General features: G+C 39.8%; 1 protein-coding gene and 1 long non-coding RNA gene across 2 annotated transcripts; one reads left to right on the forward strand and one right to left on the reverse strand.

Moving 5' to 3' along the window:
• The first annotated feature begins 5,352 nt into the window (after positions 1-5,352).
• LOC148702891 (uncharacterized) lies at positions 5,353-6,557 on the forward strand. The gene is made up of 3 exons (XR_015967277.2): positions 5,353-5,564; positions 5,669-5,756; positions 5,907-6,557. It is a non-coding gene; the product is annotated as an uncharacterized LOC148702891 (long non-coding RNA).
• A 3,390-nt stretch (positions 6,558-9,947) lies between these two features.
• LOC120111049 (ARM repeat superfamily protein) lies at positions 9,948-12,128 on the reverse strand. Its single transcript, XM_039127384.3, has 2 exons — positions 10,491-12,128; positions 9,948-10,410 (listed from the first exon to the last, which is right to left on the reverse strand). The coding sequence occupies exons 1-2, from the start codon at positions 11,784-11,786 to the stop codon at positions 10,336-10,338; spliced, it is 1,371 nt and encodes a 456-aa protein (XP_038983312.2). The 5' UTR covers positions 11,787-12,128; the 3' UTR covers positions 9,948-10,335.
• Positions 12,129-16,801: the final 4,673 nt, after the last annotated feature.

Below are 16,801 nucleotides of genomic sequence, written 5' to 3' on the forward strand. Positions count from 1 at the left end.
ATATATGTGTGTGCAGATCAGTGGTGTGCCTGTGATAATGTATTGCTATATATTGTCCAGGTTTATTATGTGACAGATTATGTGATTGCTGCTCTGACAGGTAGTGTGTTGTATGTATTGAGATAATCCTGACAGGTCACTATAGGAAAAGTGATCATTTTGTGCATGCATCATGCCAAATTTTTCAAGATTTATTGATGATTGATAGGTAGTAGGGTTCTACGCGGTGGCTGGTGGCCTTATGCCTACCCGCACCCTAGGACCGTCGCGGCGGCCCGCCGGGAACGGGGCGGGGGTCGTGACATTAACGAATATGGATAAGAACTGAACATTAAACATATCCATATTTATTTTAAAAAGTTACAAGTATAGATTGGATATTATTTGGATATAAATTAGATTTGAACTGACTTCGATAATATAAAAATAAGATAAAGGACATAATCATAAAGGATGGAAGTAAAATCTACCATCAAAGTTGCAGGCAATGCGTAGTAACAAGGTAATAGTCTAAGACGTAATTATTAATCTTGACCAATCTGTCCAAACATCTAGACCAACAATTTTATCAAATAACAAAAATATATAAAAATTAAAAACTATTTAAATACTGCCGTTACTATTTTGTTGCAGCATAAATAAAAGGAATCATGAATAATTTGTTATGAAAAGAACTTTAGAAAAAAGTTTATACAAATATAGAAATACGGTCAAACAATATTAGCCCTATTAGCAGAAGAATGACACCAACTATGGTGGCCACATTTAGCTAATCAAGCCCTCGGAAACAAATATTTTTATCTAAATCTAACTCGAAAATCAAGTACAGAAGCTAATAGAGCCGATAAAATATAATCAATTTTTAGCCCTAGCAGTAGTCAAAATGATACCAACCATGATGGCTATATTTGGCTCAAGTGCATCTTATGAAACAACATTAGGGTCTCTTATGGTTAACCACACTATGAGAACCTAGGCGACCATTACCATGCATGAGATAAAGTTCCTCTTAGACATTCTATCAAATAACAATTGAATGGCATCTATCAAACACATGATCATGTGGCATCTATCTTATGGTATTCCAACATCATGATAAGCCAAAAGACAATAACTTAGACAAGCATTTTATCACAAAAGTCCTTTGCCAAGGTTAGATCATCATCATTGGCATAGCCGATAACCATGGTGTTAGATGAGACCACATTTCTCTGAAGCATTTCATTAAATAGCTTGAAACCATGTTGGAACCAAAATGAGCAAGAGCGCCAAGGAAGGCATTGTTAGTAATCTATTTGAGAAGGTGTTTATACCTTATCTTAACAATCCAAATGGCAGCAGATAGTAACTGTCACATGGATCGGATTTTAGAGAGCCAAATATGCAAAGTCACATGACCCTTGCCGGGCAGAGTCGAGTTTGGTTGCAGCAAATTGTGCCAAGTATAAAAATAAAGACCAAACGGATAGGATTCTACTATAATATAAATAATCAAGCGGAAGATGAAATTATACTTGTACAAGCAGCAGGACGAGAGGTATAAAGTATCCCAAGTTGCAGTTACATGGCATTGGGATCATGAAAGTCATGAACTATCAAAATCAATTGAGATCTTGGCGATAAAGATAGTTACAAAGACTAGCAGTTGTATTATGGTTATTTTATTTTAGTTATGCTTTAGTTATCATGTCTTTATATAAATATTAGAATTGTATTGTATATGAAGGATCTTTTGATAATCAAACCAATCAATTTTTTATCTTTATCTTAGTCATTTTTCTAGGAAGAAGTGTAACTTAGCTTTCATCACAACCTAGCACTATACCTTGACCGTAGCCCGATACTACATCCTTCTACTATAACCCAACACTATGCCCTCATCCATTCCCATGACCATCTTCTTCAAGTAGTGGTGAGATAGTAGCAAATGTTCTTGAATGTTAAGGCATTTAGACCCACGCTGTTCTCTATTCTTCATTTAACCCACATCTTTCTAGCTAGCTTGACATCAATATCATGTCCATGCATGCATCCGGGTCTCATCTAGTCATGCTTGGTGGGTGTCTTCTATCTTAACCAACCGAGCTCTCCAGATATTCCGACTTTCCTAGCTTACCTGAAATAGGACAGAAAGGGCAACAACAGAAGGGTAAGAGGTTGGAGGTTGAAATAGCTAATTTGCAAGAGAAGGACATTCGATCAAGAGGCTTGAGTGCTGCTCAACATGAGATCCTTCTTAAAAAGCTCCGGGATCACAATAGGGTGATGAAGCAGCAAGAAATTATGTGGAAGCAGAAGTCTAGAGTTTAATGGTTGAAGGATGGTGATTTGAATACCTCCTTTTTCCATCGAACCACAAGTTTGTGTCGAAGAAGGAATAGAATCAAGAGGGTTATAACTACAAAGGACAATTAGCTTACCAATGATAAGGAGATTCATCAGTCCTTTTAGCAATATTTTTGCTGTAATTGGAATCTAGCTCTTTTTTGTACAAACTATAGTTTACCTGCAATCACAAATAGTTCAGAACAATGACCTACATGTAGCCGCCATTTCAGAGAGGGAGATTGACCAGGTGGTGGCAAGTATCTTTTTAGATAAAGTCTATGGCCCTAATGGGGATCTTTCTTTAAACTCTTTTAGCAAAAAAATAGGAAGAATGTCATAGAGGCCATCAACAAAATGTTAGTCATAGGAAGGATTCCCAAAGGGGGGAACAAACTTCACTACTCTGATTCTAAAGAAGGTGGATTCTGATTCAAAAGGATCATCGGACTTGATGTAGGCCATTACAAATATTTAAGAGGATCACTAGACTCAATGTGTATCGCTTTGGCCACTATGAGTATCTAAGGAGATCACCAAACTTAAGGTGAACACTTTGTCCACTACGAGTATTTAGGAAGATCACCATACTCGATGTGGATCATATTAACCACTACAGATATCCAAGAGGATTAGCAAACTCGTTGTGGATACTTAAGCCAGTACAGATATCCAAAAAAGATCACCAAACTCGATGTAGATCACTTTAGCTACTATGGGTATCCAGAAAGATCACCAGACTCGATGTGAACCAATTTAGCCACTACGAGCATTCAGAAGGATCACCATACTTGATGTGGACTACTTGGCTACTACGGGTATTTAAAAAGATCGTCGGACTCGATGTAGATCACTTTAGCTACTATGGGTATCCAGAAAGATTACCAGACTCGATGCAGATCACTTTAGCCACTACGAGCAGGGCTGGACAAGATCCAGAAGCAAGATCCACTACATCAAAAAGCCGAATTGCATGCCAAACTTTTGAAGTTCATAACTTGGTCATACGATGTCTGATTGAGATAATCACTTTTTTATATAAAAAATGGATAGTTTCTCAAGATTTGTAACTTTGGGCCAACCTCCTAGGAGGTTGAATCGGGCTGAAATTTCATTATTTAGTTTTCGAAATAAGCTAATTAAAATTGAATAATTTTTCGAGATCTACAACTTTGGGCCAACTCCTAAGGGTTGAATCGGGCAGAAACTTTATCATTTAGGCCCCAAAATGGACTGGTCAAATCGAAAGTTTTCTTTTCGGATAAGACTTTGATCGGGCCTAGCTCTCTATCAAAGAAGAATTAGGCGGAGTGACAGAAGACAGAATTGATGTAGAAGTCGAGATCTACCTTTTCAAGAATTAACGTTTTTTCTAGAATATTGCTATTAGTCATATTTATTTTAGAATACCTAGTCATATTCAAACTAAAAGAGAAATCTAAACCAATTTGTGAAAGGATGGACCTCACTAGTATTATAAATAGGGGCTACGTACCACAGATTAGAATGTGGAGAATCAATGAAAGAAAAAAGAACTTAAGCCTTACTTTCAAAATTCTTCCATCTCCTTCTAGTTTTCTTTTAGATATCCGAGTTGAATGGATTGAAGAAATTCTTCCTTCTTGGCGATCAAATCAAGTTGGTATCAACTCCATGCTCTTACTTGATGGAATTCTAACTTGATCTAATTAGATTAAGTTGGTACCAAAGCTTCAGTTCTCTACATCTACGAGAGTCTTAGTTCATGGACTGAATGCATGAGAGATACAAGCAGTTAGGAGAAGGGCTATCTTTGTTTGAAGTATATTGAAGAACAAAGACGAGTACGGTTGCTAGCTCTACCTCGATGGATGATGAGATGATAGAATGTCTCATACAATTAGAGGAGAAGATATCTTCAGTGCTAAGATCGTGTCTCGATTGGCGACGCTTTCAACACAAACACCGGCAATTCTATCTTCGAGCAAAACCAAGTGGTTCATCCATGAGGGAGGGAAGCAGGTGCTTTTCCATCTTCATTCTGATTTAGCAGAAGTTGAATCCTCTAAACAAAAATAGCTTTAATCTAGAAAGATCACCGGACTCAATATGGACCATTTTGGCCAGTACGAGTATTCAAGAGGATCACTGGACTCGATGTGGATCATTTTAGTCGCTACGAGAATCCAATAAAATCACTAAACTTAATATGGAACACTTTGGCCACTATAAATATTTAAAAAGATCACCCAACTCGATATGGACTATATTGGCCACTATGTACATGCAAAAGGATCACTAGACTCGATGTGGATCACTTTAGCCACTATGAGATCTAAGGGGATCACCAAACTCGATGTGGACTAATTTAGCTACTATGAGTATTCAGAAAAATTACCACACTCAATATAGACTACTTTGGCTACTACAAATTCTAAAAAGATTATTAGACTCGATGTAGATCACTTTGGCCACTATAGGTATTTAGGAGGATCACGAGACTCGATGTGGATCACTTTGTCTACTATGAAAATTCGATGTGGAATATTTTGGCCACAATGAGAAAGGCTGGACAAGGTCCGGAGCAAGATCTACTACATCAGAAAGCCGAATCACATGCCAAAATTTCAGATGTCATAACTTAGTCATAGGATGCCAGATTGAGATGATCTTTTTTTTTAAAATTAGGTAGTTTTTTGATATCTACAACTTCAGGCCAATCTGAGATTGAATCAGACTGAAATTCCTTTGTTTAGGCCATAAAATGGGCTAGGCAAACCCAAAGTTTCTTGTCAAGTAAGACTTTGACCGAGCATAGCTTTCTATCCAAGAAGAATCAGGTGGAGTAATAGGAGGTAAAGTTGATATAAAAGTCGGATCTACCTCTTCAAAAATTTTAGTTTTTTAAGAATATTTTTATTAGACATATTTATTTTATGATAACTAGTCCTATTCGAACTAGGAGAGAAATCCAACCCAAATTTTAAAAGAGGGGGACCCCACTAGTATTATATATAGGGGCTATGTGCTATAGTTTAGGATGCGGAGAATCAATAAAAAAAAAAGGACTTAAATCCTACTTTGAAAATTCTTCCATCTCCTTCTAGTTATCTTTTAGAAATTCGAGTTAAGCAAGTTAAAGAAATTCTTCTTTCTCTTTGACTGGATCAGATGCCAAGGAGCTGAAAGATTTCCACCCCATCAATTTATGAAACAACATCTACAAGATGGTTGCCAAATTGCTGGCTAACAGATCAAAGGTTTGCCTGCCAATGTTGGTCTTGGAAGAACAGGGAGTATTCATCCAAGGTAGGAAATTACTGATAATATTATCATTGCTCAAGAAGTTCTTCCCTTCTTGCAGGTAGCTCCGAAATCAAAAGGCTCTGATGATGATTAAAGCCGATATGGAGAGGGCTTAGGACCGTGTAAAATGGAGTTATCAATTGGAGGTTCGTAACCATTATGATTAAATGGACTGCAGCTTGCTTGTCTGATTCTGCCTTTTTGGTGTTAATTAATGGCAGCCCCACCCTTTGGTTTGGTTCGACCTTGGGCTTAACCAGTGATGTCTACTTTTTCCTTATTTGTTTTGTGTTTAGAAATGCTAATGAGAAGAATTCAAGTAGCCATGGATGCAGGGGAGTCACAGGTTTTCAGACCTCTACAAATGGTTCAAGATTTCCCATCTTATGTTTGCAGACGATCTCTTGCTTACAATAAAAGCTACAATTAATAATGCAGAAGCCCTGAAGCATATTATGCTTGAATACTGCTTTCACTTGGGTCAATCTGTGAACCTTCGGAAGTCTCTAATCATTTTCAGCTCTATTTTGGCACAGAGCATTAGAAACAATATCAGTTCTATCTTAAACATAAATACTCATTCAAGGACCTTCAGGCACTTGGACACCCCGATGGCAGGTAAAAGATTAAAGGCAAATGGCTTCTCTCCCTTATGTAAGAAAATCATTTCTAAGATGAACGGGTGGAAATGGAGATTCTTGTCACGGGCAGGCCGATATACACTGTTGAAGTCAGTGTAAAGTGTTGTAGTTTGTCTTATATTCTCTTTCACAGTTTGCCTGTAATTTTCAGCCATTGCTGCTTTCTTGAAGATTGAAGTTTGACTTAAAATTTTCAGTCATCCCTTCCCAAGTATCGAGTTGGTAGATTAAGAACAAATTTATTCTTTTGACATCAATCTAGTATTCAGAATTTTGATCATCCCTCTCATACGTGATTAGAGCGCTGCTAAAAGATGAAAGGTAGCTATCAAGTGGACCCATAAATAGCCCTGTGGATACTAAAGTCTCTTTTCATCTTCTACAATACATTGATCCCCATTCTTTACTGTTCCATAGAGAGCAATGGAAAGGAAATTGATCCCCAATCACAGGATGCCACATGAGAGCATATCAAGTTTCCTGTTCAAATGATAGCGTTGTCCCATAGCTTTTAGGTGAAAACCCAGCTGGAGTTGCAAGGAAGGACATGGAATCCCAAAGAGCAAAGCCTGGGGCCATCCATGAGAGCAAAACCTCGTCGGAGGCCCGACACCATCTCTTCATTAATCTCATAGAAGACTTCATATATCTACGGAAAAGCTAATATTGCAGCAAATTGGATGGCGACTTACATGACAAACAATACCGAAACTATATTTTGAGATTCAACAGCGGATCCTTCTGAATTCTTAAATATTTTATTTTCTTATTCTCATGGATGTATGGTGTTTTTAAACCTATATATCTAACAACAAAAAAAAAAAAAGGTGGGCGGTGGATCCAAAGCATCCCTGGATTCCATCTCCTGCTATCTTCCAAATGGACCACATGTGGGCGACCATAGGCTCGCCGGCCTTTCTTCAATGCTATGAACACCAGACGAAGTAAAAAGAGTCACAGTTAGCATAAGGAAAAAGTGGACGCCATCCTGCATTCCCTGTACGGAAGATATCGTTGTCCCACAGCATGCTTAGGTCCAGATATGGAGCTTCAGGCAGGAATTGGCAATTCCAAAAGCAAAAGAGTAGTACTGAGCCTGGCTTCACATGTTGCTATGCGAGCATCATCCCCCTGTACTCTCGGGTGAAAAAAAGTTCTAGCTTTTTACGCATGGAGTTCTCACATGGTCGTATGAGGCCCACCAACCTGAAAAAGAGAACTGCAATTGAGAAAGCGAGAAGGATACTGCCATGCTCCTCTTGGGAGTATCATAATGCTGGTTTACCTCCATTGACCACCTCGGAGCAATGGGGTTATAGCCGCCCCATTACCATCCACGGCTGTTTGTTTTCCTTGCATAATTTGATGAGGCCAAGGGGCCAGCTCGGTATTCAACCAATCCTTTTGTGTGGCATCAATGCTTGCAACTTTAGACTAATTCGTTTGTTTTTTGGGTGGCATCCGGCATGAATAATTTTTCATCTGCAGCCATGACCCTAACTAAAGCTATTGACAAGGCAACACATTTTTGTTGCGGTCTGGAGCCGGTGTTATCCCAAGGCTCCTTTGAGTGGATCTAGCCCATTATTAAATCTGGGAGACGTATGAGAGTGGACTAGTGGATTGATCTTATTGACCCAAGTGGAGTTGAAGTTAGCCTTGTATCATGGCTGGGGATGCTGAGTCATGAAGTTGATGTTTGTGGTCCTATGCAACACCATTTTCAGGAAGGATGTTGATAGCAATATATATATATATATATATATATATAGATCTCCATTCAGATTCAGTCAGATCTACATTGAACAATAAAGGTCCATATTAATGTTCCAAACCATTGCATATGATCTAATATTTTTAAACTGGTTACATATTAAAAATCTGTCCATTTTTGAACCATTTGATGCATAGATTAAGAGCTTTTGAATTGTATGATTTTTAGTATATAAATAATTTAGAGGTATTAGATCGCATCCCATGACTAAAATTATCAATATGGATATGACCGAATTGGATCTCTATTGTTCAGTATAGATCTAATTGGATTTGAGTAAAAATTTACTTGAGTGTAGCCCGGTCTCTATGATAATTATATATATAATTATATATATAATATAATGTTGTGGAAAATTATTTAGTCATCCGGTTTTATGCTCATTATATCACTTACGGTACAGCTAAGCTGTAAGCACAGCCTGGCACCAAGTCCTTTTGGGGCCTTATCACTGTATATCTATTAATTCTAGATTTAAAAAGTAGATCCCCTGATTGCAACTAGATTCCCTGGTTTTCCTAGATCCACTTCATTATTTATCTCTGCTGATTGCTGATTTCAATAGGAGTGTTCTGATAACATAACTCCGACCATTTGCAGTGTGGGATTAATATAACGTGGTGCATCTATTTGAGACTAGAATTTTATAGAAAGCATGACAGCTTCATCCTGCCCAAGTTTCTAAACAAAATTTTGCAGCCATAAAGAGCTCTTGATGTTGTAAATTATAAGGATAGGGTAATCAGTAAACAAAATTTTTCACCTAGATATAGGTCACTCGGTATCCTTGTCCTCGGGTATGCTGGTTCTGGCAGCATTAGATAAAGAGGCTCTGCTTGAAGACATAGACTCTGACCCAGGTGGAGGGAGAAGGGGATTGTCGGTGCTCTTACCATTATTATCAAAACTACTTCCTAATTGCCAGGTGGAAATAGAGGAATTCTAAAACTCTATGGGCATCAAAGTAAGAAGATATCATCTCGCAGACATTAATTTGGTCCTCTGCGGTCAACATTGTCGGAGCCGACAGTGGATGGCTTAGACCTCTTAACAGTTTGGTTAATTTAGAAAAACAGAGAAGAAATGATGTCTTTCCTCTGGAACCCTCATCTAAGCAAACACTTGAGGCATATTTGGTTAGAAGAAGTTAGGCTCTGGAATCATTGGAGTCAGTTCCATTCATATTCTAATTTTAGAGAAGAATGAAAATACAATAATCTTTCGAAATTCAATACCCACTTTCATCTAATATTCAAATCCCATTCTGACTATATATATATATATACCCCCCCATGGTATTAAAGTGTGATGAAGACACTAGTTGCAATTAGAAAACAAAGGCAGCAATAATAAAAGTATTGTTAAGCTGTTGATTTGGTGGACCAACTACCAGAACCATCATTACTAAAGCCTGGCAACAATGCTGTGCTGATTTGGAATCAGTAATCAAAGTGGCTGCTTTCAAATGATGCCTCTCACACCCTTTTCCCTTAAACTCATATTATATCTCTTAAGATTTTATTATGATGTTGTACTGGTTATGCCCCTGCTTATGCTCTCAGTCGGTGGGGCGGCCTTCATGTGGACCCGACAAACACCCATGGATGTCCCTTTCTTTGTTCCCGTATCTCATGTTAATTATCTTAATTATAACATCCAAGATAAAATATTAATTCCTCAAAGCGGCCTCATGTCATGGTTTAGAGACGATAATCTACAGTTTTTTCAGAAATTTAAGGGTCAATGGTTCATATGAATTTGTCAAAATACTAAGGGATAGAACATAGCAATCTCGCTGGACAGAAACTAGTTGGAGAGTGATTAACTCGGACTTCAAGCTAAGCAAAATGAGTATATAGAAGAAGAATCCATTGCACACTTTTTTGATCAATAACTAAACAGCAGAATTTGGATCGCAAAAATCCAAACCAAAACCAAAGGTTTTCATAACCAAATCCTCTGGGAAAAGCCCTTGCAATCCATACACATTAACATCATTAATTAAACCCCCTATTACTAAGTCCACTCCATCCCTAAAAGACTCGTCAACCTTCAGATCAGAAGTCTCCTCCCCAACTCCAACCTCACAAACAAAATATTCACACAAAACTACCTCCCTATTTACATAGAGCGCACACCGTAATAAACTACTACAATTAACGAACACTCCGTTCCACTCCACCGGAGGCTCATCTTACTCTCCATCTCCTCCGCACCTCTCAGCCAGCCACGTAACCCCAAAAAAAGATTCACAAAAGGGTTCGCTTATTGAAACAGGTGGTGGAGTTACCGCTGCCGTTATGGTTACCGTTAGTGCCTTCCCACGCCCGGCGTAGCGCCGCCGTCCTGCCGTTGCTCCCGCAGGTACCCCAGAAGCGTCTCCGCCTGCGGAACGACATGACACAACTTTGGGTGCGAGTCTTCCACAAAAAAGAAAGGGAAAAGAAGGGCGGCGAAGTACTAACCTTGTGCTTGGCCCGGGCGGAGCCGGACTGGGAGAGGGCGACGAGCGGCGGGATGGCGCCCTCGCGGACGAGAAGGGCGCGGTTGCGGGCGCTCTCGGCGCAGAGCTGGAGGAGGGCGAGCACGGCGAACTCCTTCCCCCGGGCCGGCCCGTCCTCGATCGCCTCCACCAGCGCCGGGATCCCCCCGGCCTCCACCACCGCCGCCCGCCCCTCCGGGATCGCCGCCAGCGATCCCAGCACCACCATCGCCTTCTCTGCCGTCCCCCCTCCGCGCTCCCCCACCAGCCCCACCAGCGGCCCCGCCACCCCCGCCCGCACCGCCCTCTCCTTGTTCTGCCTCGCGGAGCACAGCTTGTACAGCGTCGTCAGCGCGTCCTTCTTCCCCCTACTCGACCCGTGGAGCAGCAGCGACACCAGCGGCGGGATCGCCCCGCATAACCCGATCGTCGTCCGGTTCTCCTCCACCATCGCCAGGCTCAGCAGCGCGCACGCCGCGTTCTGCTTCGCCGCCGCCGTCCCCGTCCGGAGGGCGTACACCAGCGGCTTGATCGCCCCCGCCGCCGTGATCGGGACCTTGTTCGCCTCCTCAAGCGATAGGTTCAGCAGCGCAGTCACCGCGTTCTCCTGCGTCGCCGGATCCGCGCTCCGGAGGAGCGGGATCAGCGCTGGGATCGCCCCTGAGGCACCGATCAGCGCCCGGAAATCCGACCGGTGCTTCGCCATGAGCCTTAGCTTCGCAGCCGCCGCCCCCTTCGCCTCCACCGGCGCCGCCACCGACTCCAGGCGCTCCACGCAGGCCCTCACCGCCGGCTCCAAGCTCTCCACCGCCGCTGCGCTCTCCGCAATATCCGAGGAGGAGAATCCTGACCCGAGCACCTCCAAGTCGTCCAGATCCGACGGCGAGCTCTGCGGCGCCTCCGATATAGGGATGATCGAAGCCAGCCGCTGGAGCTCTCCAGATATATCCGAGTTGAAGCTGGAGCACTCGGAGAAATCCCGAGAAAGATCGAGGAGATCGCTGGCGTCCTCCGTGGAGGCGGATTTGGCGGCGTCGGCGGAGCCCATCCCCACCGCGAGCTCCCGGAGCTTGAAATCCACCACGGAATCCGTCAAATTCTCCGACACCGCCGCCGAGTTCCCAGTCGCCGGAGCGTCATCCAAGGAGCAATTCCGGTCATCCTTGTATAGATTGCACCTCACCGTCCTCATCGATCGCCCATGGGACTTCTGGATCCTAGTCGAAGAAGAGCAGGGGCTCTGCGACGAAGGGATCTGGGATTCCGCCAGTGATACCATGACTTCCTAAGAAGTCTACACCGTTCTGACGAGCGAGAAGAGGAGAGAAGGATCAGAAGGGAAATTTCCAAGGGAAATACATGGAGAATGAGCTCCAGTGAGGGGCGTTAATGGAGATATGGGAGGAAGGACGGCTGGACGGGTGGTTGGACGCGTCGGCGCTGGGTAGAAGGAATGGTTTTTATTGTGGGGGCGTGGAGGGAATTGACGAGAATGGGCTTTCGGGTTACCAGTTGACGGCAAGGGTCTCGACGCTCGTGTGCGGATTTGAAAGGCGAGTAGTGCGGTGTTCGGAGTGTTTCCAGGAGGAATCTTTGGGGAGGTGGTGGCTGCCGCTGGATGGTGGGCGCGTGTCCGTCGAATGGGGCGCTCGGGATTGCCGTGAGAGGCTCTTACTCCCGAGGATCCCCTGCTTCCGGTCCAACAGCGCCTAATGGATCGTCCTCCACGGACGTTTTACTGACGTGGCACGTGCAATTCACGTAAATGTTGATTAGGTGGTAAGAAAGTTTTTTTTTAATTAAACTTAGGAGTGCAAATAGGTTGGATCGGGCCGGATCGGGTCATAAATAACCCCGATCCAATCTGATTCTTTGTTCGGATCCTAATTTTGGACCCAGACCCGACCAAGATCGGATCAAGTCGGGTCGACCGCCACAATTTTTGACCCAACGGATTATTCATGTCGGATCGGATCCATGTATAATCCGAACCCAATTCAAAAAATTTGGATTCGAGTCAAGTTCGATTCGAATCAACCCATCTATGGCTTCAGAACTTGTGTTTTCACCTCCGCGGGCTGCAGCCCGCAGGCCCAAATAATTTTACAGATCCAGGTTGTATCGAATCGGATCATAGAATTGAAAATCCAAAATTATCTAAATTTCAAATGAATCAGGTTGGGTCGGTTTTGAATTTAGTAAATTCAGACTCGAGACGAAAAATGGAACGAGTCTAATTTTAGGACCCAGCTCGGCCCCATGAATCCTTCAAAATGGGGCGGGTCGGATCTAAGCGGGTCAACCCTACCCATTGCAGCCTTAATTAAACTTGTTGCCATCTTTTAGAAATCAAGAAAGAGAGTGATTGTCTTTCTATGGCCCTGTTTGGGGGAGCTGTTGGCAGTAGAGCTGTTAGAAGTAGAGCTGTTGGAAGTAGAGCTGTCTGAAGTAGAGCTGTTATAAAAAGCTATTTGCTGTTTGGTAACTACATTCGTAAAGTGCTGTTGTACTTTATTTTGTGTTTGGTAAACAAACTGAGAAAGTACTTTTGTATGACAAAATTACCATAAAGGACATTGCATAGTATTATACAACAGAACATAATAAAACATAACATAAATTAATACATAAATATACAATATAGTATAATATTATTGTAATATAAAATAATATTATGTTAATATAGCATAATGGTAATATAATTATTAGAGTAAATAATATTTGGTAATATAACATAATATTAAATTATTTAACATAACATATTAATGTATTATGATATAATATAATATATATTATATTTATAGTATAATACAATAATAAAAGTATAAAATATTATAATTATTAGTATAAATTAATTTCTCATAATATAACATAATATTAAATTATTTAAAATAACATATTAATGTATTATAATGTAATGTAATATAATACAATATTTATAGTATAATACAATAATAGAGGTATAAAATATTATAATTATTATTATAGATTAATTTTCCATAATATAACATAATATTAAATTATTTAAAATAACATATTAATGTATTATAATGTAATGTAATATAATATAATATTCATAGTATAATACAATAGTAAAGTTATAAAATATTATAATTATTAGTATAAATTAATTTTCCATAATATAACATAATATTAAATTATTTAACATAACATATTAATGTATTATGATATAATATAATATGATATCATATTTATAGTATAATACAAAAATAAAGGTATAAAATATTATAATTATTAGTATAAATTAATTTTTCATAATATAACATAATATTAAATTATTTAACATAACATATTAATGTATTATGATATAATATAATATGATATTATATTTATAGTATAACACAAAAATAAAGGTATAAAATATTATAATTATTAGTATAAAATAATTTTCCATAATTTTTCATAAAATAATTTTTCGCGGTCCAGGGGCTCTTCTTCGTGGTCCACGCTCGAGGAGGACCTCAGCGTGGGCCGCAAGGTTGATGATAAAAAAAAAACAATAGATTGATTTTGGAAGGTATGGAAAAGGATTAAAAAAATTTTCTTCTAAAATGTGGTTCAAGAGATGCATACAAAAATTGAAAAGAAAAATACCTTTTCTTATGGAAGGGAGTCTGACGGCTAGGGTTCTTGGCTCCAGCAGATTTTTAGGTTTATAAAAGGACAAACTATGTAATTATGTTATTTTAATATGGATATTTTTGTCAAAAACACAGCTTTCCAAAAAAGCTGAAACAGCTTCCTCCCAAAAGCTCCAAATTGGAGCTTCCTCCCAAAAGCTGTTTTCAGCTTCCCGCAAAAGCTGAAACAGCTTTTTAAAAAATTTACCAAACACAGTTTTTCATCTAAAAGTACTTTTGGAGGGCCAGAAAGTGCTTTCTGGCCCTCGAAAAGCTCCCCCAAACAGGGCCTATATCATCTACCACATGTGGTCCTCCAGAATGCATGTATTGTAAAAAACGTGCGGTTGTAGAATATATCCAAATTGTTGCTACTCGAAGGATCGTGATCTCTCACATAGCATCTTGTGCGTCTTTAAGTATGACTTCTCCTGGAAGCTTTTACTTTTTAGTTTTCTTGAAATCGACTTTGATGGCAGTGTTTTGGATAGTGGTGTGAACGGTGGAGCTGAATTTGTTCGGAACAAAGGATCCGTGTTTGTGGCTGCAAAAGATGCCGTCTATATAATGTTAGGATCCCATTAGCAGACATAAGAGGAGCCTACGAGGGCTAGGGTTATGCAGTCATAGATCCGAAAGTCTCCAGTTTAATACTTGAGAGACACTTGAGGATGGTTATAAGTTACTTAGCTGATCGGCAGACCCACGCTGGGGACTCCACCACACTTTGGAGGACTTAAGTAGGATAATTAGCACTTTGCAGTCATTTAACGCTATCCATATTTACAAAGAAATGAACAATACAGTGGATTGGGTGGCCTTTCATATAACTAGATATTCAAGTTCAGTCATTTGGGACTCAGCTAAGGCACTACCTACTTAGTTGCATGATATGTTGCAGGCAAATGCTTGCAGTTGTATTTATTTCAGAATCATGCTTTCTTATCAAAAGAAAAGAGAGAGTGTGTACACGCGCGAGATTGAGAAGATGGGTTTGAATCGATCATATCATTATGAGTGGCTTAAACATCAACGAGCAAAGAAAAAAAAGCAGGTGAGATGCACGTAAGCATGGAAAGAGAAATAAGCTTCGGAATATTTGGTTAACGATTTTACTAAACCACATTTTTTTGAAAATTTAAAATTTAATCCATTGAAATAGAAGAATGAGAGAGAAGAGAATTGTATTTCTGCCCGTCTGTTACAATATATAAAAGCAACCTTTATATAAACTAAAAGGCTGACAAAGTTTAGTAAGGCCGACTAAGTTTGGCACAATCAATCAAAGTGATATTTGGTAACACCGATTAAGTTTGGCACAATCAATCACAAATCAATCAAGATGAGATTTGGTAAGGCCGACTAAATTTGGTATAATCAATCAATTAATGGATTCTAACATATATATGGTTAAGATCTCAACAGTGAGGACCCTGCCATCAGCAGAGTTCCAATGGTGGGAGTGCTGCCATTGGATGCCTTTAGATGCATGTAGGACTTGGCTGCAATAGAAAGCTAATTGATAGCAAAATGAGTGGCCCAGATGTGTGTGCCACTTTGCATCTGCTAATTTAGGTGGCAAAAGCGGAGCTCCAACTAAGATTGCAGTGTGCAGTGAGAGGATGCATACAAATGGTTGAGGTGTTGGGATGCATACTACTAGGTTTAACATGGTAGGATCTCTAGAGCTTCTTCAACCCTAGATAGGGTTGGTGGTGGTAATTGTCCTCACATGCTCAATCAGAAAGATAACAATTAAAGGAGGAACTGAGCTCCTTCCTAACTTAGAAGAAAACTCTCATCAACTACTCTAGTGCCGACTGGGACTAGGTACCCCTACATTGTGGACTTTTTTTTATAGAATGAGACCTGATCAACTGTTCCAGATCTAATCTAGCTAGTGAAATAGATCAATGATTTAGATATAAAGTCCAACTCCAAGCAGTATATCTTACTTCTACTTAAAATCAAATTAATTTTTTTTGGATAGAAATTTAAGAGCAAGTAGAGCTCAAGAATGAATAGAAGTTTGAAAGCAATTAAAATTTTGAAAATAATTAATTATTTATCTTTTAAAATTCTATATTCAAACTCAAATCAAAATCCTAATTAAGCATGCGTGCATCATATAAGCAATAAAAGGAAAATCTGTTAGCACAATAACTAGAAAAGACCAGGATTTGGTTCCAGGATCTACTAACATAGGCAAGAAAGGCCTAACATTAGCTTCAAAGCTACCCAGCGAGTGGCTAGACTAGCTAAGAAATAATGTAAACTACTAGGCAAAGATTAAACTAAACCCAAAAGTAAAAAAAAGTAGAAAATAAATTTGAAAATCTAAAGGATTAGGGAAACTATAGAACTAAACTATCTAAGGATAACTAGTAGCTTATCGGCTCGCTACTAAGATGACTTCACCGTTGCTGAGAACTTCACCAACACAACTGACCGCTTGCTATACCTACTAGCCTCGCCATCGATCCCCAGAATCCACTAGGAAATGCAGAATTAATTCATTGGGCAACAAGAAATTGGAGTGCAAACACGATTTAACATGCACACAGGAAAAGCAAACTCCATTGATCAACGAAGATAAGGGGTACATATGGGTTATTTTAAGCTACAGCACCCCTTACAAGTGATAAATAAATTA

Source organism: Phoenix dactylifera, chromosome 7 (assembly GCF_051530095.1).
Source record: "Phoenix dactylifera cultivar Ajwa chromosome 7, Ajwa_hap1_PhDact_Kaust_v1.1, whole genome shotgun sequence".
Lineage (NCBI taxonomy): Eukaryota > Viridiplantae > Streptophyta > Magnoliopsida > Arecales > Arecaceae > Phoenix > Phoenix dactylifera.

What these genes read in the sequence shown, in the direction of transcription:
- LOC120111049 (XM_039127384.3), bottom strand. Translation starts at nt 11,786, where the DNA reads ATGGTATCACTGGCGGAATCCCAGATCCCTTCGTCGCAGAGCCCCTGC. An exon ending in CCGCCCGGGCCAAGCACAAG is followed by an intron (nt 10,411 to 10,490) that starts GTTAGTACTTCG and finishes GTCGTTCCGCAG; the next exon opens with GCGGAGACGCTTCTGGGGTA.